A 26,781-nucleotide genomic window follows, 5' to 3' on the forward strand; every position below is an offset into this window, starting at 1 on the left:
GCTTGTCACCTCATCAGAAATTTAAAACACAGGCAAACTTGAACAAAATGCTTTTTTGTATCAAGTCTGCTTTAACCAATAGTTTTCTTCTTTTTCTTTTCATGAAAGCTACTACTATTCTTTGAGAAAACTAAAACCATAAATAATCTGCAGGTTTGAAAAAAATTGATTGATGCTGGATATCATCATTAGAGCTCAACATTCCTTTTTTAAAAAAAATTTAGCTTAATTTTATTTTTACATTTTTTCTTTTCTTTTTTTTTTTTTTTTGAGATGGCGTCTCACTCTGTTGCCCAAGCTAGAGTGCAGTGGCACAGTCTCAAGTTACTGCAACCTCTGCCTCCCTGGTTCAAGCGATTCTCCTGCCTCAGGCTCCTGAGTAGCTGGGATTACAGGTGTGTGCCCCCACACCCAGTTAATTTTTGTATTTTAGTAGAGACGGGTTTTCACCATGTTGGTCAGGCTGGTCTTGAACTCCTGACCTTAGGTGATCCACCTGCCTCGGCCTCTCAAGATGCTGGGATTACAGGCGTGAGCCACTGCGCCTGGCTTATTTTTTATATATTTTTAAAGACAGGGTCTCATTCTGTCATCCAGGCTGGAATGCTATGACATAATCATAGTTCACTGTAGCCTCAAACTCCCAGACTCAAGTGATCCTCCTGCCTTAGCCTTCTGAATAGCTGAGACTACAAGTGCATGCCACCGCATCCAGCTAATTATTATTATTATTATTAATTTTTTTTTGTAGAGACAGGCTCCCACTGTGTTTCCCAAGATGGTCTCAACCTCTTGGGCTCAAGCAATCCTCCCACCTCGGCCCCCTAAAGTGGTGTGATTACAGGTGTGAGCTACTATGCCCGGCCAGGGCTTAAGCTTTCATGCAAACAAGACCCTCCATGAAAGAAATTCTCGTCTTTGCCTGGAATGCTCCATAACACATTACAAAGGGCTTTATGGTATATATATATATATGTGTGTGTGTGTGTGTGTATGTGTGTGTGTATATATATGTGTGTGTATACATATGTGTGTATATATACATACCTTTGTTGATTAAAAGTTGTTGCAAACTCCAATGTGATTTTTTTTTATTGGGTCCTAGGTTTAACAATGTTTTATCATAATGAACTTAGTGATTGATGATTTCATAGTACATAAGAATGTATTTCCCTGATAAAACTTGCTATTCTTGAGTGAAAGAATGAAGTTCCCAGTTGCACAGGAATATGGACACACACACACACACACACACACATGCACGCACGCACACATATTTTATATATATTATCACGTGTGTGTGTGTGTGTGTGTGTATTTTCTGGTTTAGACCATCTCAATAGGTTCACATTTCAGTTGCAGAAAATGTATAAAGAAAAGAAACCATGGTAAAACCTCATGCTCAGTTTGGACACTGTCCTTGGTAGAACTGAAAAGAGACCTCATAGAACTCTGAAAGATCTAGAGAGAAAGTTGATGCCCTTTCTCTCTAGATCTTCCTACTACAGAATGTCTAAGATACCAATGGTCATAGTCTATTCAGGCTGCTATAACAAAAATATCTTAAACTGGGTGGCTTAAACAACAGAAATGTATTTCTCACAGTTGTGGAGGCTAGGAAGTCCACAGTCAAGGTCCCAATAGGTTTGGTGTCTGGTGAGGGCCTGCTCCTCGGTTCATAGATGGCACCTTTTCACTGTGTCCTTACATGGTGGAAGGGGTAAGGACATTCTCTGGGGCCTTTGTAATAAGGGAACTAATCCTATTCATGAGGGCAGAGCCTTCCAAATCATCTCCCAAAGGCCCACTTTTTAATATAATCACATTGGAGATTAGGTTTCAACATACGATTCTGAGGGTACACCAACATTAAGACCACAGCACCACTGACAAGAAGGAGGATATAATTGAAACCGATTATTCATCTTCCTTGAGGAATCCATCAGAACTCATTCCATCATGCCTTTTACACAAGAAGCCCAAATTCCCAGGTTATTATTCGTCTTTTGTGTGCTCTGCTTTACACCCTCTAATGGAGCCAAGATCATGCCACCCCCTGACCCTGAAAACCTGTTCATTATATTCTTTGTAACTTAAAATCTCCAGTCAAGAGAATCCCCTAGATCAAATACATCTTCTCTGAGTCTTCTCTGTATTTTCTTGCTATAATAGAAAACTGGTTGTCCTCCAAGTGCACTGCTTCCCTTGCAGCATTCTTTCTTTCTTTCTTTTTTTTTTTTGAGACAGGGTCTCACTCCATTGTCCAGGCTGTAGTACTGTGGCATGATCTTGGCTCACTTCAACCTCCACTTCCTGGGCTCAAGTGATCTTCCTACCTCAGCCTCCCGAGTAGCTGGGACTACAGGCATGCACCATCATGCCTGGCTAATTTTTGTATTTTTTTTTTGTAGAGAGAAGGTTTCACCTTGTTGCCCAGGTTGGTTTAGAATTCCTGGCCTCCAGCAATCTGCCCCCTTCGGCCTCCTAAAGTGCTAGTATTACATGTGTAAGCCACTGCGCCCAGCATTTGCAACATTCTTTCTTGCATTAAGTACATTTACATCATTGCAGCCATCACCACCATCCATCTCTAGGACCTTCTCTTCTGCATCTCTCTTACCTGCTAGTTGTGTTCTCTCTCACCTGTCACATCCTATTGGACAGGGAGGGAGCAAGTGTCCCTCCCGTTAACAATTTATTGAACAACCCCAGCTTATTGAAGCGTATGCCATCAGATCAAACTGAACAGCAGACCAAACCCCTCAAAGTTATGTCACCTACAGATCCTTAGTCTCAACAACCAGATTTTATCACGTTGGTCACTAATTAAGTTTATAAAGTTAAATTCAAAGTTTAGTAAAAGTTAACTCTTTTTTCATTCTTCTGGATTAAATCTGATGGAAGAAAATATGCCAGGAAAAAAGACAAGGTATGTTTCACTTCTCTATCCCTTGCCAAGTACTTTTTCCCAAATACTAGGTTGCTTCTGGTTCCTGCATGGTTGAAGTGTGGGTATCAGTGGCTGCAAGAGAAGCAGAAAATGTTTACTTGACAGGTGTCAATCTGAAATTGGCTCTTTAAAGCTGACTTTCTTCTTGTGAGGGGTTTCATGGCAAAATGAATGAAAAAGTTGAAAGACAACAAGAAACTGGAAAAAAAAAACCATGTTACTTCATATTATAGTATTTGGTGGAATTACCATAATATAGTTCACAGTATATTTAAGAAACTTCTTGTTGATCACATAGATATTGTTTTTAGGATTTTCTATTACAAACATAGTAGCAGTGAATGCAATTGTATCTATAACATTTTTCATTCAAATAGACTTTACTTTTTAGAGCACTTTTAGGTTCCTAGCAAAACTGTGCAGAAAGCAGAGACACTTGTCACATACGCTCTTCTCCCTGACATCACAACCTTCCCTGCTATTGACATCCCCACCAGAGTGGTACATTGGTTATAGCTGATGACATGGACATTTGTTATAACTGATACATGGAAATGTTCTTATTATCCAATGTCTATAGTTTACATTAGGGTTCACTCTCTGTGTTGTGCATTCTATGGCTTTTGACAAATGTATAATGGCATGTATCTACCTTTAAAGTATTACACAAAATAGTTTCACTGCTCTCCAAATCCACCATGTTCCACCTATTCATCTATCCTTCTCCCCAACCCTTGGCAACCACTAATTTTTTTTTTTTTTTTGAGACGGAGTCTCGCTCTGTCACCCAGGCTGGAGTGCAGTGGCCGGATCTCAGCTCACTGCAAGCTCCACCTCCCGGGTTCACGCCATTCTCCGGCCTCAGCCTCCCGAGTAGCTGGGACTACAGGCGCCTGCCACCTCGCCCGGCTAGTTTTTTGTATTTCTTAATAGAGACGGGGTTTCACCCTGTTAGCCAGGATGGTCTCGATCTCCTGACCTCGTGATCCGCCCGTCTCGGCCTCCCAAAGTGCTGGGATTACAGGCTTGAGCCACCGCGCCCGGCCACAACCACTAATTTTTTTTATTGTCTCCATATTTTTTCTTTTCCAGAATGTCATATATAGTTGGAGACAAAGAGTCTCACTCTATCACCCAGGCTGGAGTGCAGCGGCACAATCTCAGCTCACTGCAACCTCTGCCTGCCAGGTTCAAGCGATTCTCTTGCCTCAGCCTCCTGTAGCTGTGATTACAGGTGCACACCACCACACGTGGCTAATTTTTGTATTTTTAGAAGAGACGGGGTTTCACCATGTTGGCCAGGCTGGTCTCAAACTCCTGACCTCATGATCTGCCTGCCTCGGCCTCCCTAAGTGCTGAGAATACAGGCATGAGCCACTGCGTCTGGCTGGTATCTATACCTTTTTACAATGTGTAAAATTATGTTGCTTTCTCCACTGGTTCGCTAGACCTAGCTACTTGCCTGAAACATATCAGATTTGTTGAATAAACATTCAAGTGTATGTATATATGTATATGTATGTATTAGTATATATATTTTATAAGTGGAAAAATGTAGATCTAGTTTTATACCTTGAATAATAGAAATGGCTAGAAAAACATAAAATCTCAGTAAGTAGCATGTAGAAAGAATTCATTATATTTAAAAATGCATACAATTATAATGCATATTTTTGTTACTATAGTAGAAGTTTGTTATAAAATGTAGACTAGGAACCAAAATAATGCCAAAATAATTTTTCCATAGGCCAGCTACAAAAATAGATGATTGTGTATCATTTATATACGCGGAAAACATAATGAAAACCTCCTAGAAAAGGAAATTTGTAACTGTATTTTACTAAAGCACGATATTTTGTATTTTTAGGCCCTTTGACTCTAAAAAATTTATTGCGATATGACATTTTAAAAAGGTGGGTTTTTTCCCAAGGGTGTCAGTTTATTAGGCATATGTACCCAATGTGCAGTCATGACCAGAGGGAGGTAAAGAATAATATTTATGGAGAGTAGATATTCTTACGTTTTCCCTGAACAACAAATAAAGAATGAAGAAGATTTGCTTTTATATTTTTGTGGGTGAATGGGAGTCAAATTAAGATCTCATGATTGGAGAAGAGTGATGGGAGAGAAACCATCTCTGATAGCTTAGAGATTCATCTGGTGCTACAATACACACTCCACATGAAGGCAATCGTCTCAGTAATATTCAGTTTATTTAAAAGAGTAAATTATCATTCACATTTGTCAACTTAAAAATTCAGTGTACAGAGAGCCTACGACTTACTCAAGTTTCTTTACAAACTTTGGGTGCTATGTTGTGAGAGTTAGCGTACAATTTTGGTTGGTGTCTTTCCTGAATTTAGTACATTAAATGAAGACACCAAGAACTACATGAGAAACAATGTATGACTCTTAAAAAGAAACTGAGTTTAATTATATCAGAGAAAAATCTGTTTAAAATAAATTCCTTTATTTAAAAAAATCCATACGATAAGATAATTTTGATATATAACTGCAACCATATTGCTTTCAGGATGAGATCTTGTTGGCTGGAATGCATCAACTATTAGATAGTCCTTATATTCTGGGAAGATTCTTTGGCAGTTTTTGTCCCAACGGACTAGTTAGAGGGGCCTAAAGAGACAAGGTTTATTTAGGGTTTAACTGCTGAATATACAATCCAGTTTCTTTATAGGAAAACCACTGGAGTTAAAGAACTAATAGGATTTTAGGCTTGTTTATATATCTAAGAGAAGATGATAGCACCAAAATCCATAATCAACAAAGGGTAATTAAATTTCTACTTTTTTTTTTTTTTATTTCAGCCTATGCTGGTTCCAAAGGTAACTGCTCTCTGTTTTAAAAACAAACATCTGAGGCCAGTGCATTTTAAATTGCATGTAAAGCATTACTGTTAGTACAGTTAGTTATTTCTTTTTGTTCTATTTAATATTAGTTAAAATTCCAATATTTGTTAATTTTCAAGTGGGCATGTTCTTGGAGTCACTTTGCGAGTAATCAGTAAGGAGATATGACAATCCATTCAGCCTTTCTTTTCTAGTTCCTCTTACAGCCAGCAAAGGCTTGTCAGTACAAGAAGGTTTGGTTAGCGTACTCAGAATCGTAGGAAATTAAAACCAGAATGGCTAGCAGCTAGAGTTTGTGTAGCTGACGAATGTGTGAAACTTTTTATAGTTTTTATTGACTAGATTTTTTTTCACATTTCAAGTGAAAAAAAAAAAAAGCCCCACTCATCCTCCCTTGTTGCGATGAAACTACATTGGCCTATAATATCCATATATAGACTATAATATCTATATTGGCCTAGATGTTAATAAACCTGAAAGATATTTTAAAATATTTGGTCTATTCACTGTATACCACAAAACTTAAGGGACATTTGACTCCATTATGTATGATATTTTGCTTATTATTTTTAAGGAGACTGCTGTAATGCTGCAAACCTCAAGCCATGTGTAACCCATGGGTGGCATGGTTAGGAGTGCTGCCACTCTTCATCCTGTTAACTCAGGCAGCCCTCAAACCAGCAATGCCTCCGGTGATCGACAGCCAGCCTTTCAGCATTTTCTGGGCAGCCCCAACAATGTACTGTATGCCTTTCTTCAACGTGAATATGAATCTTCAAGTATTTAACATTATATCAAATCCTTTAGAGACTCAGAGTGGGTCAAAAATTGCCATAATTTATCCAAACGAATTAGGGTATTACCCCTACTTCTCTCAAGATGGAAAATCCTTTAATGGAGGAATACCGCAGAACGTGAGCCTTTCTGAACATCTTAGGAAAGCTGCTGATGACATCGGAGAAGCTGTCCCTTGGTGGAGATCAGAAGGACTTGTTGTTATTGACTGGGAAAGTTGGAAACCCCAGTGGGATAGAAATCGGGGCAGCCGAATAATATATAACAACCACTCTTTAGCCTTCACTAGAAACCATCATCCTTATTGGTCAGAAATGAAAGTGGAAACAGTTGCCCGAGAGGAATTTGAAAATGCTGGAAAAAATTTCATGAACGTTACTCTCACATTGGCTTTAGAAATGAGACCAAAATGTTTATGGGGCTTTTATCTCTACCCAGACTGCTACAATTATGATTACAGAATAAATCCAGAGACGTACACAGGTAATTGTCCGAATGATGAAATTCTCCGCAATGACCAACTCCTGTGGCTGTGGGAGAAAAGCGCAGCGCTTTATCCTTCAATATATTTGGATAAAATACTGAAGTCAAGCTTAAATGCTTTGAAATTTGTTCACTATCGGGTGAGAGAAGCCATGAGGATTGCTGAAATGGCTAGACATGACTATGTTTTGCCGGTTTTTATTTTTTCCAGGCCATTTTATTTGCATAGTACTGAAGCTCTATCACAGGTAAGGAAAAGCAGTCACTCACATTTTTTTTTTTTTAAATGGAAATTTTGTAGAATAACTATATAAAGCCTCCACATAAATGTTTTAGGATATTTATTTTCCCTTAGCAACACAATCTTATTCTCTTTTAAGCATGTATATTTCTTCAAATGTCAACTCAGTGCTGAAAAATGTCACTGACAATTAGATGTGCACTTAACACTTTCGGGTAATGATTCTTACCAGCTTAGCATTCACAGGAGTTTCCTACAGAACAGATGTTAAACTTGATTTAAATAATGTAACAGATAGAGTAATTTTAACCAGAGAGAAATTTTAGAACTAACTTATTTTTTATTTTGTGTTTGAGAAGGAGTCTCGCTCTGTCGCCCAGGCTGGAGTGCAGTGGCGCTATCTGGGCTCACTGCAAGCTCCGCCTCCCGGGTTCACGCCATTCTCCTGCCTCAGCCTTCCGAGTAGCTGGGACTTCAGGCAACCGCCACCATGCCCAGCTAATTTTTTTTGTATTTTTAGTAGAAACAGGGTTTCACCATATTAGCCAGGATTGTCTCGATCTCCTGATCCCGTGATCTGCCCGCCTCAGCCTCCCAAAGTGCTGGGATTACAGGGGTGAGCCACCACAGCCGGCCTAGAACGAACTTCTTAATATGAAAAGGCAATTTTCCAAATCAAAAACGTACAACATAGAGCTCGGGGTAAATTATTAACCAGCTACATTTCTCATTATATTGCATTTGTATGTTTTAATTAGCTAGGCTAACTGAAAAAATTACATAGATTCTCTTGATTTTGTCTTTAAGAGTCTACAGTGCAATCTAGTGGTTATTGTCAAGGCATTAAAACTGGTTTATATAAGGAAACAGATACTGTCTTTAGACTGAACACAAAGCTGGAAGCCTACAGATGTGGGGATGAGCTTGTTTAGAAGATAATAAGTTTGAAGACATGGCAAGTGTTCAAACTTGAACTAGATTGTCACATAGGACATTATCGTAAGGATTCAATCATTGGATGGGTGGCTAGATAAGAAAACCTTCAAATCTCCATCCACACCTGACAGCCAACAATTCTTTATGGCAGTACCCAACACAGAAGCAAAGCTGTTGTATAGACAATACACAGCTTACGTAGACCACTTAGGTTTGAGATAAGGCCATTTAAAACCATTGAAAAGCAGTAGCAATTCTTCCTAAATATTTCAGAATAAAATCCAAATATTATTAATTAGACTTGACATTGCAGGATTACTCAGTATCATTCAATAAGTTTAGAAGGAAAAGAATCATAGCATTATGACAAAAATTTGGAAGAATCTCATGGGCACTTAACCCATCTCCTACCTAAATAAAAACCCTTTCTCATCCTGCCTCTACTTTAACACTTTTTGATGGGGGCGCTTCTTACATTAGAAGGAAAACTGCCGTCTGGGGGAAATATTAATTCCTAGAAAGTTTTTGAGTATATTTAATCTACTTTGCCTCCAATAACTTCATACCACTAGTTCTAATTCTACCTTCTGGTGCAACATAGAATACATCAAATCCTTCTTTCAAAAGCCAGTTGTCCAGGTATTTTAGGATATCAGTCATGCCTACCAAAGTCTTCTTGCTAAGATATTCCTCAAGTGATGCCAGCTTTCTCAAATCATTTTACGTTCTTAAATCCTTTTCAGAAAAAAACCTGAGTTATATTTATTCATTCAGAAATTCTTGAGTGCCTACATTGTGTCAGGAATTACATGTTATTAGTAATAACAGTAGAAAATAATAATGATTCATGCAGTCAAAGAGTTCACCTTGAGAGAAAACGGGAGAATGAGATGAGACACATTTTCATAAAAGCTTTTCATTGCTTTCCTATTTTTTGTGCTTTTAGGCTTTTTAATCTTTTTTATTTTTAATTTTTGTGGGTACATTAGACTTTTAAAGTAAATTATAGGTTAAGTATCACCTCTGAGCTCTACTTTAGAAATCAATAGACTGCATTCTTCACTCACCAAAATATATAGAATCACCTGAGCATTATATTGAATTGTTTTAATGCTTTCCTATTGCTTTCCATGTATCACATATCAAAAAACAGTATGGGTTTTTCTCACCTTTTGTCTAAGTAACATAACTTTCCAATGCATGTTTTAAAAACCAGTTCTGATTGGTATTTGCCTTCAGGAGTGTCTCAATTAAAATAAGTGACTACATTTAGGTTTAAGGAATGTGATACTAGTCAGTATAACGGAAGAATGATTTCATTTCTTATTGTATTACTTAGACAAATTGCAGAACATAAATACCAGTATTGCTGAAACCTTCCTACCACGCAGGAAAGCTTACAGTGGTGTGACAATTGACTCATTGCAGTCTGTGAGCACTCCACCTTTGCACTGGATCTCTGACTCTCCATACCTTGTTGGGGAGAAAAGAATGCAGATTGCTCCATCTGTCATCCCCTTTATCTCCCATCTCTCCCTATTTCCTACTTCTTTGCTCTTGGCCTATATTCATTAGCATAACATCCTCAGTTTCTTATCTTGGTGAACTGTAATCTACATAGTCACCCAATTTTAAATTCACTTGGCTGCCTCCCTTCTCCTCTTTCCATTATCCAATAGGTAACTAAAACTTACCCATCTTTATTTCCGAATAACTCTTCAATCTGTTCCCTCTGCTTTACAAGGACTGACACTACCTTTGTTGAGGCATCATCATTTCTCACCGAACAATTTCTATCACCTCCTAATTGGTGTTCCTGCCTGTACTATCTTGACCTTCCCCTCCAGTGCATTCCTTTCTCTTTTTTGAGATGGAGTCTCGCTCTGTCGCTCAGGCTGGAGTGCAATGGTGCGATCTTGTCTCACTGCAAGCTCCACCTCCCTGGTTCAAGTGATTCTCCTGCCTCAGCCTCCCAAGTAGCTGGGATTACAGGCGTGTGCCACCACGCTGGCTAATTTTTGTATTTTTAGTAGAGATGGGGTTTCACGATGTTGATCAAGCTGGTCTCGAACTCCTGACCTCAGGTGATCCACCCACCTCAGCCTCCCAAAGTGTTGGGATTACCCACCATGCCGGGCCTCCAATGCATTCTTTATATGCAAAAAGAAAAAAGAATCAAAGTTGCAAGTTTGTGTCTTTCCAGCACTAAATTTTTGCATTTATTTAGTTATTTGAGATGGAGTCTCACTCTGTCACCCAGGCCGGAGTTCAGTGGCAGGATCTTGGCTCACTGCAGCCTCCGCCTCCTGAATTCAAGAGACTCTCCTGCCTCAGCCTTCCGAGTAGCTGGGATTACAGGCAAGCACCACCATGACTGGCTATTTTTGTATTTTTAGTAAAGGTAGGGTTTCACCGTGTTGCCCAGCCTGGTCTCGAACTACTCACCTCAAGTGATCTGTCTGCCTTGGGCTTCCAAAGTGCTGAAATTACAGGTGTGAGCCACTGCGCCTGGCCAGTTGTCTTAACACTTTAAAACAGCATTTTTATGTTTGTATTTGGATTCTGTTTATACATAGAAATTCATATGTTCTTACTTACCAAATTCTGTACGCTTTACCACAAGGAAGTGCTGGGAGTTCTCCGGATGGACTGTGATTTTGCCCGGATCTGAGTCTCTGCTCTTATTCTCCCTTGTGGATATAAAACTCTGCTCTCTCTAGACTGTCTTGTGAATTCATACTCATTCTCAAGAGTCTACTGATTCTCATTCCCAAGAGTCATCTGAAATTTAACCTGTTCAAGGATGCCTTCCCAGACTCTTCCATGAAGTATTAAGCACTTCTAATTTATATATGCCTTGTGAGTACTACTAATATAAAAATTATCTTATTATATTATAGTCACTTGTTTATATGTCTGTCTCAACCATTAGACTAAAAACCATTCCTTCAAGAACAGGAATTGAAATCTATTTCACTTTTATATTCTCAGTGTTTAGAATATTGCCTGGAACATTGCAAATATTTCTCAAGTAAATGTAAGAATCTAAGGCAGTATCACCTTTTCCAATTCTGCTATAGTCTTTTGTTTTATTTTTTTGTATGATAGCTTTATTTAAAAGAAATGCTTTTTTTTCTGTGTATTAAAATTTATATTTTAATCAACATATACAATTGTAGTATGTATTTATCATATACAACATAATGTTTTGAGGTATATAGACATTGTAGAATGGTTAAATCTAGCTAATTAACAAATTCATGACCTCACAGTTATTTTTAAGAACACTTAATATCCGCTCTCTTAGCATTTTTCAAGACTACAATATATTGTCATTACCTATAGACACCATGCTATACAATAGATCTCTTGAACTTATTCCTCCTATCTAATTGTAATTATATGTTATTTAACCAACATCTCCTCAATCCCCTCTCCCTCCTAACCACCTCAGCCTCGGATAATCACCATTCTACTCTCCACTTCCATGAGATCAACTTTTTCAGATTCTATCTGAGATCATGCAGTATTTACCCTGTGGTATAGTCCTTTGTTTTAGAAACAAAGATACCGTTATTAATGTGTTCCTTACCACAGTTGAGGGGTTGAGTCTTATTATTGCATTATCAGTGACAAAATTTGACTTGGTGGAAACTACTCCTGATACCTCTCTTTTCTAGGAGGACTTAGTGCATACAATTGGCGAAAGTGCTGCATTGGGGGCAGCGGGAGTAATATTGTGGGGAGGATATGAATATTCTGCTTCAAAGGTAAGCAATGATTTCTCTGTCAGCAACTTGAACACACTTTTGAGATTGGTTTAAAAATTTTTTTTTTTTTCGCATCAGGGTCAAATGGTTGCTGATTATCTGCTTACTTGACCTTAGTGAAATTCAAAAAGTACAGGGTCTAACATTGAGCATCTACTCCATACCAGCCATTGTGGTTAGTAGAAGGGTAGAAAGAGCGCAATCATTCTAATCAGGCAGCTAAGTGAGAAACTGATGTTTATGTCCTAGGGGTGTAATTTTGAGCATGTTAATTAACATTTCTGAGTCTCAGCTTCTCCAACTAAAAAACTGGACTAAAATAAAACCTCCTCTGCAGGATTTTGGTAGATTACATGGCATAATATATATGTGACAAACAAAAAATAATAAATTTTAAAAATGAAAAATTATTTCATTTGCACTAAGGAGGGCAGATGCTCCAAAAATGATAAATAATTTTTTCTTTTTTTTCTTTTTTTTTGGGGGGGGGTGAGACAGTCTCACTCTGTCACCCAGACTGGAGTGCAGTCACGCAATTTCGGCTCACTGCAACCCCTGCCTCCCAGGTACAAGGGATTCTCGTGACTCAGCCTCTTGACTAGCTGGGACTACAGGCATGTGCCACCATGCCTGGCTTATTTTTTGTATTTTTAGTAGAGTCATGGTTTTGTTATGTTGGCCAGGCTGGTCTCAAACTCCTGGCCTCAAGCTATCAGCCCACCTCGGCCTCCTAAAGTCTTGGGATTACAGGCGTGAGCCACCGTACCCGGCCCCAAAATGATTATTTACTTTGCTGATTACCTGTTATAGAAATGCATGTGGGAGAAAAATCTATTTGTATATAAAGATTTATTAACAATCTACTCTGTTCTGGCTGGGCGCGTTGGCTCACGCCTGTAATCCCAGCACTTTGGGAGGCCCAGGCGGGTGGATCACCTGAGTTCAGGAGTTTGCGACTAGCTTGACCAACATGGACAAACTCCGTCTCTACTAAATATACAAAATTAGCTGGGTATAGTGGCGCATGCCTGTAATCCCAGCTACTCAAGAGGCTGAGGCAGGAGAATCACTTGAACCCGGGAGGCAGAGGTTGTCCTGAGCCGAGATCACGCCATTGCACTCTTGTTTGGGCAACAAGAGTGAAACTCCATCTCAAAAAAAAAAAAAAAAAAAATTAACAATCTATTCTGTTCTTTTCTTATAAGAATACTTAATATGAAATCTACCCTCTTAAATTTTGGATTGCTTAATACATTATTAACTATAGACACTATGTTGTACAGGAGATCTCTCGAACTTATTTATCTAGGGGAACTGAACTAGCATATCTCTAACTTATTTATCTAGCATAACTGAAAAGTTGCAACCTTTAAATAACAACTTCCCATTTCTCCCACCCTCAGCCCCTTACAACTATTACTGTATTCTCTGCTTCTACGAGTTTACTATTTTAGATACCTCCTAAGTACAATCATGTAGCATTTGTCCTTCTGTGACTGCCTTAGTTCACATAGAGTAATGCCCCCCCAGGTTCATCTGGTTGTTATAAAGGACATTATTTCCTTCTTTCTAAAAGGCTGACTACTATTTCATTGTATGTATATAGCGAATTATCTTTATTCATTTATCTGTCAACAGACACTTGGATTGTTTCCATTTCTTGGCTATTGTGAATAGTGCTGCAATATACATGGGAATGCAGACATCTCTTTGAGATTGCAATTTCACTTCTTTTATATATCCAGAAGTGTATATGCGTATATACTGAATCACATAGTAGTTATAGTTAGAATTTTTTGAGGAATTTCCATACTGTTTTCCATAGCTGTTGTACCATTTAACATTCCCATCAACAGGATTTGGGGGTTCCCACTTCTCTACAACTTCAACACTTGTTATCTTTTATTTTTTAAATTATACCCATCCTAACAGGTGTGAGGTGATAGCTCATTGTTTTGATTTATATTTCCCCGATAAGTAATGATTTTGAGCATCTTTTCATATACCTATTAGCTCTTTGTATGTCTTCTTTGGAGAAATGTTTGTTCAAGTCCTTTGCTTAATTTTTGATTGGGTTATTTGGATTTTTTGCTGAGTCATAGAAGTTCCTTATATATTTTGGATATTGACCTCTATCGGATATATGGTTTGGAAATATTTCTACTATTCTATAGGTTATCTCTTCACACTGCTGTTTCTTTTGCTATGCAAAAGCTTTTCAGTTTGATGCATCCCATTTGTCCACGTTTGTTTTTGTTTCCTGTCCTTCTGGTGTCATGTCTAAGAAATAATTGCCAAGACCAGTGTCAGGAAGCGTTCCCCGTGTGTTTTCTTTTAGGCATTTTAGAGTATTCGGTCTAATGTTAAGTAAGTCTTTAGTCCAGTTTGAATTGACTTTTGTGTGTGGTGTAAGATAGGGATCCAATTTCGTTTCTGGGCATACGGATATCTAGTTTTCCCAGCTCCATCTGTTGAAGAGACTATCTTTTCTCTGTTGTGTTCTTGGCACTCTTGTCAAACATCAGTTGATCATATATGTGTGGGTTTACTTCTGGCCTCTCTATTCTGTGCCTGTGACTTGTATATCTTCCTTTATACCAGTAACATAGTGTTTTATTTATTGTAGAATTGTAATGTATTTTTAAATGAGGAAATGTGAAGCCTCCAGTTTTGTTCTTTCTGAAGGTTATTTTGGCTCTTCTGGGCCTTTTGTGGTTCCATATAAAGTTTAGTTTTTTGTTTTCTATTTCTGTAAAAATTGCCATTGGGATTTTGATGGGGATAGCATCGAACTTGCAGATCACTTTGGGCAGTGTGGACATTTTAACAATATTAAGTTTTTCTGTCCATAAACATAAGTTATCTTTTATTTATGTCTCCTTTAACGCCTTTTATCAATATTATGTAGTTTTCGATGTACAAGTCTTTCACTTTTTTGGTTAAGTTTATTCCTAAGGATTTTATTATTTTTAATGGTATTGTAAATGGAATTGTTTTCTTAGTTTCCTTTTCAGATGGCTCACTATTAATGAATAGAAATTCAATTAATTTGTATATGTTGATTTTGTATACTGCAACCTTACTGAATTTCTTTATTACTTATGACATTTTTTTTGTAGTTTTTAGGGTTTTCTATATATAGAATTATATCATCTGCAACAAGGGTAGTTTTAAATTCAGATTCATTTTTATTTCTTGCTTAATTGCTCTAGCTGGGACTTCTAGTACTATGTTGAATAGAAGTGGTCAGAGTTGGCTGGATGAGATGACTCATGCCTATAATCCCAGTACTTTGGGAAGCTGAGGCAGGAAGGTTGCTTGAGGCCATGAGTTCAAACCCAGCCTGGGCAACATAATGAGACACCATCTCTACAAATAGTAAAAAAGAAAAAACTAGCCAGGTGTGTTGGTGTGTGCTTGTAGTCCTAGCTTCTCAGGAGGCTACAGCAGGAGAATGACTTGAACCTAGGATTTCAAAGGTGTAATGGACTATGATTGTGCTACTGCACTTCAGCCTGGGTGCCAGACTCCATCTCTTAAAGGAAAATAATTAAACTAAAATGAATAAAAGAGAAATGATTAGAGTGAGTATCCTTGTGTTATTTCTGATCTTAGAGAAAAAGCTTCAACTTTTCATCATTGACTATGATGTTAGCTATGGGCTGGTCATATATGGCCTTTATATGTTGTGATACATTCTTTCTATACCTATTGTTGTAAGAGTTTTTACTGTGAAGGGGTGTTAAATTTTTAAAAAATGCTTTTTCTGCATCTAGTAAGATGGTCATATGATTTTTATTTTTCTTACTGTTTATGTAGTATATCACATTTTTATAAGTTATATGTAAAGTTCCTGTCTTTTTTTAACCACATTACATATAAATGGTTTAACAGGTTTCTCCTAATTGAAGCATGTATTTGGGATGGTCTGATTAAATCCAAGCTGTCACATAGACAAAATTCTCTTTTAGATTCCTGATGTGAATCTTTAAATACAGATCATCTTTCCTTAGAGCAGCTGAAATAGTCATGGAATCACATCCAAAAGGCTGACAAATCCAACTCTAGAAGCAATAATTAAGGTTGATATAATCAAAACTTTCATAGTAAAATAGAAGAGGAGGTAGTGAGATGGAGAGACAATGGGTTATAAAGAATCTGGCTTTTCCCAAAGAGAGATCTGGCCTTTGTCCTTGGTTTCTGGGTGGTAATCTGGGAGTATCTTTGTTTAGGGTGGATATAATCACACCTAATAGTTTTATGATGAGGGCTGACCATGCCTCAAGAACCAACCATTTCACAAAGGGTGAAACAATGGGTAGATGCTTCAAGCTATGCATTATCAATGAATTGGAGACTGAGTTCAACCACTTAATCAATCAATCAATCATGACTCTTCTTTTTTTGATTAGTTAGGCTTGTCAGATATAAGTGTTTGATGGTTTTCTTTTTTTGAAGACCCACTCTTTATCAATTCAATTTTCTAATTCAAAAATTTATACTTTTAACTTTATTATTTCTTTTCATGAGATTGCTTTCTAAAAAATTATTTTTCTAAGTTCTTGAATTGAATGCTTGTTTAATTTATTATTTTATTCCTCTATGTTAAATAATCAAAGCTGTTGCAATAAAAAGTATTACTTTTGCATCTAGTATTAGCATGCTTTAAAATGTTAGGACATTTCTTTCAGATCCAAAGACAGAGTAGAGGATAAACTTCCACAAAAAGGTGCACATTTCTTTGGATAAAGATTTAAAATTAGAAGCTAATTTTAGAAATTTAGTGAACGCTCCAGATACACCGAAAGTCAAGAAAGTTTGCCATAATAGGTAGAATTTCACTTGCTGGGTTCTAGGAAATTGGTGACCAGCTTCTGATAATAGACAGAGATAGGAAATGCACTGATTCAATGAAGCAGGTAGCCACTAAGGTGGAGCTTCTAAAAGTGGAAAAGTGACTAAGATGCAGAAAGTTGAGGGAATAGGAAGCATAGAAAAAAGCTTAAGTGGAAAGCGTGCCACTCAGCACCCCATCAGCTACTAGTGCACACTACTGTATAGCTGAATGGGAGTCCAGGTGAAAGCCAATGCCAAAATGCCTTGTTTCTGGTTTGATAATTGGATCACCCAGTAAACAAAAGCACTTATGACTAGGCATTGACATTGAAAATTACTTTGGATGTATTAACATATTTTAACATGTAGTATTCCAGTTGTTTTTATTTTTCTAATGAATTTGAAATTGTAATTTAAAAGATTTCCTTTTGGACCAAATTGCTACTTGGGAGGGTATTTTTAATCTGTAAAAAACTAGGATTTTTGTGTCTACTTCTTTTATTGTTGATTCCTATTTTACTTAATTATAGAGAGAAACATATGTATGCTTACTGTATTTAGAACAGATTGTGTGAGACTAGTTGGGAGGCAATCATCCAGGCGAGAGCTATTAGTGACCTGAAACAGAATGGTAGCAAGGGTTGAATTCGGGATATATTTTGAAGGTAGACTGAAAAGGACTTGCTGATGGATTAACTGTAAGCGGGAAAAGGAGTGATGAATAACTCCAAGGTTTTGCTCCTGAGGCACTGGAAAGAGGAAGTTGGCTTATGCTGAGATGGGGAACTCTGGGAAGAGGGTCAGTAGATTATGTTGGAGTACGTTAAGTTTGAAATGCTTGTAAGACATCCAGGCAGAGATGTCAAGTAAGTAGGTGGGTACACAATCAATTCAGGGATAAGGTCTGGGTGATACACATTTGGGGATTGTATTTAAAGTAATGAGATGGGATGAGTTTATTCAGTGAAATAGTACAGCTATAGAAGAGAAGAGGTCTAAGATTTAAGCCAGGGGCACTCCAGTGTTAAATGTAGGAAAGATGAACAGGAGCCAGTAAAGAAGACTGAGAAGGAACATCTAGTGAGGTTGGGGACAAAACAGGGATGTGATCTTCTGGAAGCTAAGTGAAGAAGGTATTGCAAGGAGGACGGCTGTGACAGAACAGGGAATGCCCAAGTTGAAGTTGATTATATTTGCCAGTGTTCTATGTTGTCTTCGTTTGACTCCTCCCGACCTCTGTCTTTCTTGGTTGCTTTTTCGTCCTTCCTCTTTTTTCCTTCCCAACCGCCCTTTTCTTTTCTTTCCTTTGCTTCAATTGTTTGCCTGTTTTGTTTTACTGTGTCTTTCTTAGAAACCTCCTCAGATGCCTCAGACAAGGAGTCTTGTCCTGACTAAAAACAGCGTGTGTTTCTAAATATAGTATGAGACTGCCGCAGATTGAATGTGTCTGTAACAAATAATATTGCTTACATGATCTTCAGAATTTACTATTGCCGAAGTGCTGGCCTTGTTCAACTACCTGTCAATTAAGAACTTTATTCTGCCTTATGACTTTCAATTTGAATCTCCCAAATCTTTACCAGATGGAGTCACAGTTCTGGGGCCTCCTCTCACTGAGAAAATATCCCACTGTTCTAAGCTTAATTGGTTTTAAATTATGCATGAGTTTAAATATAGATAAAATAAATAATTAAATGCTAATAGAAAACTCAATTTATATTACTAATTAATTTACTAGAATTTTTCCATGATCCTACCTGTGTGGATCAAGGCAGACATTTATCAAGATTCCAGTCAGGCTCTTCTGGGTTAGCTGATAATATCATTTCAATTAGGATTGCCCATCCTAACTGCACAATATGATCATTAATGTACAGAAATGTGTCCTAAAGTTAAAGCCCAGTGCTATGGACACATCAATGAAATACCCAATGGTAGACTTGTGGGAAGACATTCTTACCTGCTATCATTGGACCCTATATGCAATGTACAAGTAACACTAGCATTTCATGTAAATAATGATCTTTTATATTCTACCTCCTAAAAACTGACTTATGGACAAGTAAAGTATGTTATATTTATATTATGAAATATTGAACAGCAATTAAAATGAAAAAATGCTACATGTATCAACATAAAAAATGGAAAATATTAAGTTCAAAAAGCAAGTTGCAAAAATATCCTACATGATATATGTATGTAAATGATTAAAAAGCACAAAATAATACCCCCTCTTGTTCATAATTACACACACACACACACACACACACACACACACACCCCTAGTAAAGTTATAAAAATGTGGATGAGAACTCATCAACTTTAGGAGAATTGTTATCTCATCAGAGGTAGAGAGAAGAATAGGATGACTTGGTAGTTTTTGAAAAATCTGACCTAATGTTAAAATATATTGAGTATCAGCATTGAAAATGTTTCACAAGTAAAGTTAAATTTTAACAAACCATCCCTATATTAATGATATCTTTTAAAAGTATTACTACAAATATATCTTTACATTAAGGACCAGTCTCTACTGGGACACTGTGAGATCATCTTCACCAATGAATTTGGTTGGTTCATAGTCTTCCCAATTAAAGGCATGGCTCATACTCACATGACCCTATAAAGGTTTAGTCCCTCCTTTAAATAGCTAATCCACAGAAATGCTCTTCCTTCTCAGCCTTACCAAATGTAAAACTTCAGGCATTAATGCATTAATACTGCCTGGATAATGGAAGCACACTTTGAGAGTGCTTTAAGTAGATTTCTGTTTTTCCTACAGGAGAACTGCTTATCTATGCAACAATCTATCCGAGGGCCTTTGGGCCGTTATGCTGTGAATGTGACATCGGCAGCCAAGCTCTGCAGTCAGAGTCTATGTAACAATCACGGAAGATGTATTAGAAAAACACCTGAGTCCTCCTTCTATCTGCATATGCCTGAAAGCAGTGGTAAGAAATATGTTCTAAACAAGAGTTTCAGATTCATCATTTCTGAACACAATAAACAGAAGACAATAACAGCTATGAAGAATGGATTTGTGTGTCACTGCTATTTCGGCTGGCATGGACCATCTTGTCAGGATCACTCTTCAGATCTCCTAAGAGAGATGAATAAGGCTCCTACTGTTAACTTTAATTTATTAGTTTTTCTCAGTATGGCTTTTCCTGTGATCCTGCTAAAAATTTTTTTAGCCCTTACTACAACGCCAATTTTTCCTTGAAATACTAAACAGTAGCAAGTGTTGATTTTTTTCAACCTCAAACCTCTCCCAAAATATGTATTGACTTTAAAGTAAAAAATAAAAATAAAAAAGGTAGTCACTGATGCCATTCATTGAAATAGCAATTATTTACTGGGTGTTTACCTCATGCAAGGCAATAGGGAAAAGAAATTGAATATACCTGCTCTCAGGGAGCTTAAATACTTGTGGGAAAATGAACAATGATAAATAAGCAATAACCAAGTCTGGACAACATAGCAATATCCCATCTCTACAAAAAATGTAAAAAATAGCTGAGTGTGGTGGTGTAGACTGTAGTCCCAGCTACTTTGCAGGCTGACTTGGGAGGATCATTGAGCCCAGGAGTTCAAAGCTGTGGGGAACTACGATTGTGTGACTGCACTCTAGTCTGAGTGACAAAGTGAGACCCTGTCTCAAAAAAAATTTTTTTTAACCCAATACACTAACAAACACACATATATTTGGTGGTTGCAAGTGCTCTGGAGAGTAATAATGAGGGGTAAAAGGATTAGGGAGTTTGAGGGAACACTGGAAATATAAGAGAGTCAAAGCCTCTCTGATGGGATGTCTTGAAGGCAGGAGCAGTCACAAATATATCCTAGGAAATACATTCTTGGAATAGGGAATAGCAGATGCAAAAGCAAATCACTGTTTGCACTCCAGTAATTGGGGATCCCTAAATATTATAAGTGATCACAGGATGCTAAGTTATGTGAGTGAAAGCGAACCTATATGAATGCTGTGGGGGGTTCAACTTTACCCAAGTATCACCAGCACCCTTGGAAATTCATTTAGCAATCATCAATATCAGAAGATAAATTGTATTAGACTCCCATAAAATAGAATTTATATGAGAAATCCTTTTATGTGATACTTGTTGGTCTGTATCTAAGTACTGTATCTAAGTAATTCATCAGTTTTCAATGCATGTAGTTCACGTGGTCACTTAACTGATCTGGTTGTAATCCAGATCATCTTCTATCATAAAGACTCAAAAGATACTATAATGTCCCCAATGCTATTTCTCCCCTTGGTTTAGGGAAGATATTTCCCAGTCTGAGGCCTTCCAAATATTGCACATCCACATATATTTCATACTGGCATACATATAGAGCTTTGATAGGCAGATCACACTTGAACTCCTATTTTGATTCATTTGCTGGTACATTCATTCATTATTCATTCATTTTTTGGGGAGAAGTAAAAGTTTAAGGGGCAGTGAAATATAGTAAACTCAATTGTGGGCTATTTGATAACTTTTCCTATTTTATTGGTGTCCTGCTCCAGTAAGGCTATACTTTGAGTAATTAGATTCTTGTGCCCAGGCATGACATAATTTTTACAATGAGTAAAGTTGGTATTAAGACTTTATAAGAGAAAAAAAAATAGCTGCTTTTATCCTTACAGTGATGATAAGTTCTTCAACAATTATTATGTCAGGGTTTTGATATTCAATGAACTCGAATAAGGCAGGCAATATTAATAATATTATTAACTTCTTGAAGATGAAGAAAATAAGAAAAGAATGAGTGGCATAGCCAATTTTGTCCAACAGTCAATGAATACCTCAAAGACAGGATACATATCAGGCCACTGTTTAACCTTACAGTGCCTTCAAAATAATCAGGGCATAAGAAGATTCAAGGTAGATGAAAGAAAAAGAGAAAATACACATAAATACATAGAAAAAATTAGGAAACACTGCAATCCTATTACCCATAGATAATCATTTAACTTTTTCTAAATAAGAAAAGATTATTGAATTTTATTTTACTGAATTTTAATAGCAAGTGAAAGAAACTAAAACCAAAGAAACCGCCACACTTATTGTAATGGAGTCTTCAAAATTTGTAAAAAAAAAAAAAATCTTCTCAAGTTAAAAACGGATCATGAAAAGCATTCAGGTTTTGTTGTAGCTTATTTTAACTTGAATAATTTTGGACTTCCAGACTATAATACTTTGTCAGTGGTCTCATAAAAATGAGTGTCATCAATTATGTCTTATGCTAAGACAAATATTTTTTTCTAAAATAAAAAAAATCAAAATTTAAACTCTTCCTATGCCTATGATAATTTTTCAAGAGAAATTAGTAAAAGGTACACCTGTAAGCAAAATATCATCTTATAAATACCACAACTCACTTTAGCAAATAAAACCTATCTTCTAAGATGATACGTAATGTCTATTACAAACACAAAGAGGGCTTATTTCTGTCCCAGATTACCTGAAAAATGACACTTTTGTCTGCTCTTTAGGGCAGTATTGTTTCTTATCTCCCATTATTGTTAAAAAAAATAAAAACAAAAAACACAGCACTCTTTATCTGGACGTAAACTTTTTCATGGGACACTTGTTTTTCCCAGTCTCTTACTGTTCCATACGACCCACAATTTTTTGAATCAGAAGGAAATTATGTCTTCATTTCACAAGCAGTATGTTATAATCAGTCTTTCTGGTCTTTAGTAGATTCATGTCATGGCTATTTTTATATTGGAGACATTCTTTACAAAGTCTTTTGACTTTATCTTCTAATTTAGATTCTCATCTTTGTCTCAAGATAGTTTGCTTTCAATTTTTTTTTCAAATAGTTAGCTAATTTTCACTGTTCAGTTATAAAATTACTATTAGATAGATCTTGGATTTTCTACATCTGAACCCTGTGTTGCTTTCCTCTCACATTTCTAAGTCTTTGTCTTTTTTGCCTTGTAGTATGGATTTGCTCACCTCTTTTTCTAGAATACTAGTTTCTTCTGCACTTGCAATGGTTTGGCTATGATTCATTAGTCCCCACCAAAACTCACGTTGAAATTTGATCCCAAATGTGGTGGTATTGGGAGGTGACACCTAATGGGAGGTGTTTGGATCATGGAAATGGATCCCTCATAAAGGGCTTAGTGGCATTGTTGTGGTACTGAGTTCTTGCTCTGGCAAGACTGGATTAGTTCTCATGGGAGTGAATGAGTTCCCTTGACTATGGGTTGTTTTAAAGCCAGGCTACCCCTTGAGTTTTGCCTCTTCATACATGTCTCCTTCCCCTTTGACCTTCTCTGCCATGTTATAATGCAGCATGAAAGCCCTCACCAGAAGCCAGGGCCATGATCTTGAACTTCCCAGCCTGTATCTTTTCTTTATAAATTACCCAGCCTCGAGTATTTGACTATAGCAATGCTAAATGAACTGAGACACCACTGTATTTTGATATTTGTTTTAATTTCAAAGAACCCTTTTTCTGTGTGTGTAATATGATTGCTCCTTTGTTATAGTACTCTTATTTTGGTTTGGTTCAACAGCTTCTTAAATCTCTCTGAGGCTGTTAATTAGATTTTTGAAAATTGTTTCTATTGTTATACATTTTATTCTATTCCATTTCCTTTGAGAATAGAATGTTCCCTTTGTTAATTTCCTTTATACTTTTGGTCTGTATCAAATGTTTTGTGATCTTGTCATCTTTGGTCATCCGTTTATATTTATAAAGGACCAGAGTAATTGAAAAATCTGTCATAGGGATTTTTGCACCCCACACCACCCATGCATTTGTTGGGCATATTTACTCAATAGATTATTTCATTGAAGGATGGACTGTAGATTCTGAAAGTGGTTGGGACATACTGACAAGTAAGACTGCATCTGTAGCAGATGAGTAGAAACCAGGCAGGTTAGTAGAAACCCCCATAATTATTATCAAAATAAGTAGAAACTTATAATGGAAAAGGAGTGTAATTCTTTCCTGGGTTGAGCAGCCTATCCTTTTTTTTTTTTCCCTTCCATGCCCACTGGAAAGATCTAGATATATTCATTTTAGGTCTGCTTTTATATTTGGTTCAACATACAAACTCTGAACCTGTGTAGGAAGAGCTTTCTCTTTACTTAAATGTCTTGGGGTCAAATGTCTCTACTGCTTGCCACTGTACATGTTCTGGTAAGTTAAATGGTCGAACTGGTTCTGCCATGTTGAAATAAATATTTTCCTTGATCTGATAATTTGGCCTCCACCCATTTCCATTTTTTGAATATTAGAGCTTCTCTTTCTAATGGAGGCAGCAGCTCATACAGCTAAAGTAACTTTCTCTTTCTTAATTTTTTTTTTTTTTAATTTCCGTAGGTTTTTGAGGAACAGGTGGTATTTGGTTACATGAGTTAAGTTCTTTTTTTTTTTTTTTTGGTTTTTTGGTTTTTTTTGGTTTTTTTTTTTTTTTTAATTTATTTATTATTATTATACTTTAAGTTGTAGGGTACATGTGCATAACGTGCAGGTTTGTTACATATGTATACTTGTGCCATGTTGGTCTGCTGCACCCATCAACTCGTCATTTACATCAGGTATAACTCCCAGTGCAATCCCTCCCCCCTCCCCCCCCCCCATGATAGGCCCCAGTGTGTGATGTTCCCCTTCCTGAGTCCAAGTGATCTCATTGTTCAGTTCCCACCTATGAGTGAGAAGATGCGGTGTTTGGTTTTCTGTTCTTGTGATAGTTTGCTAAGAATGATGGTTTCCAGCTGCATCCATGTCCCTACAAAGGACGCAAACTCATCCTTTTTTATGGCTGCATAGTATTCCATGGTGTATATGTGCCACATTTTCTTAATCCAATCTGTCACTGATGGACATTTGGGTTGATTCCAAGTCTTTGCTATTGTGAATAGTGCTGCAATAAACATACGTGTGCATGTGTCTTTATAGCAGCATAATTTATAATCCTTTGGGTATATCCCCAGTAATGGGATGGCTGGGTCATATGGTACATCTAGTTCTAGATCCTTGAGGAATCGCCATACTGTTTTCCATAATGGTTGAACTAGTTTACAATCCCACCAACAGTGTAAAAGTGTTCCTATTTCTCCACATCCTCTCCAGCACCTGTTGTTTCCTGACTTTTTAATGATCGCCATTCTAGCTGGTATGAGATGGTATCTCATTGTGGTTTTGATTTGCATTTCTCTGATGGCCAGTGATGATGAGCATTTTTTCATATGTCTGTTGGCTGTATGAATGTCTTCTTTTGAGAAATGTCTGTTCATATCCTTTGCCCACTTTTTGATGGGGTTGTTTGTTTTTTTCTTGTAAATTTGTTTGAGTTCTTTGTAGGTTCTGGATATTAGCCCTTTGTCAGATGAGTAGATTGCAAAAATTTTCTCCCATTCTGTAGGTTGCCTGTTCACTCTGATGGTAGTTTCTTTTGCTGTGCAGAAGCTCTTTAGTTTAATTAGATCCCATTTGTCAATTTTAGCTTTTGCTGCCATTGCTTTTGGTGTTTTAGACATGAAGTCTTTGCCCATGCCTATGTCCTGAATGGTACTACCTAGGTTTTCCTCTAGGATTTTTATGGTATTAGGTCTAACATTTAAGTCTCTAATCCATCTTGAATTAATTTTCGTATAAGGAGTAAGGAAAGGATCCAGTTTCAGCTTTCTACTTATGGCTAGCCAATTTTCCCAGCACCATTTATTAAATAGGGAATCCTTTCCCCATTTCTTGTTTCTCTCAGGTTTGTCAAAGATCAGATGGCTGTAGATGTGTGGTATTATTTCTGAGGACTCTGTTCTGTTCCATTGGTCTATATCTCTGTTTTGGTACCAGTACCATGCTGTTTTGGTTACTGTAGCCTTGTAGTATAGTTTGAAGTCAGGTAGCGTGATGCCTCCAGCTTTGTTCTTTTGACTTAGGATTGTCTTGGAGATGCGGGCTCTTTTTTGGTTCCATATGAACTTTAAAGCAGTTTTTTCCAATTCTGTGAAGAAACTCATTGGTAGCTTGATGGGGATGGCATTGAATCTATAAATTACCTTGGGCAGTATGGCCATTTTCACGATATTGATTCTTCCTATCCATGAGCATGGTATGTTCTTCCATTTGTTTGTGTCCTCTTTTATTTCACTGAGCAGTGGTTTGTAGTTCTCCTTGAAGAGGTCCTTTACATCCCTTGTCAGTTGGATTCCTAGGTATTTTATTCTCTTTGAAGCAATTGTGAATGGAAGTTCATTCATGATTTGGCTCTGTGTTTGTCTGTTATTGGTGTATAAGAATGCTTGTGATTTTTGCACATTAATTTTATATCCTGAGACTTTGCTGAAGTTGCTTATCAGCTTAAGGAGATTTTGGGCTGAGACAATGGGGTTTTCTAAATATACAATCATGTCATCTGCAAACAGGGACAATTTGACTTCTTCTTTTCCTAACTGAATACCCCTGATTTCTTTCTCTTGCCTAATTGCCCTAGCCAGAACTTCCAACACTATGTTGAATAGGAGTGGTGAGAGAGGGCATCCCTGTCTTATGCCAGTTTTCAAAGGGAATTTTTCCAGTTTTTGCCCATTCAGTATGATATTGGCTGTGGGTTTGTCATAAATAGCTCTTATTATTTTGAGGTACGTTCCATCAATACCGAATTTATTGAGCGTTTTTAGCATGAAGGGCTGTTGAATTTTGTCAAAAGCCTTTTCTGCATCTATTGAGATAATCATGTGGTTCTTGTCTTTGGTTCTGTTTATATGCTGGATTATGTTTATTGATTTGCGAATGTTGAACCAGCCTTGCATCCCAGGGATGAAGCCCACTTGATCATGGTGGATAAGCTTTTTGATGTGTTGTTGAATCCGGTTTGCCAGTATTTTATTGAGGATTTTTGCATCGATGTTCATCAGGGATATTGGTCTAAAA

General features: G+C 37.1%; 1 protein-coding gene across 1 annotated transcript; it reads left to right on the plus strand.

Annotated features, from left to right (window-relative positions):
* Positions 1-6,422: 6,422 nt before the first annotated feature.
* On the plus strand, positions 6,423-20,109 carry LOC112621682 (hyaluronidase-4-like). Its single transcript, XM_025381080.1, is given in 4 exon segments — positions 6,423-7,343; positions 11,953-12,042; positions 19,661-20,066; positions 20,069-20,109. Coding segments are annotated over 4 exon segments (1,458 nt in total).
* Positions 20,110-26,781: the final 6,672 nt, after the last annotated feature.

Source organism: Theropithecus gelada, chromosome 3 (genome assembly GCF_003255815.1).
Source record: "Theropithecus gelada isolate Dixy chromosome 3, Tgel_1.0, whole genome shotgun sequence".
Taxonomy (NCBI): domain Eukaryota; kingdom Metazoa; phylum Chordata; class Mammalia; order Primates; family Cercopithecidae; genus Theropithecus; species Theropithecus gelada.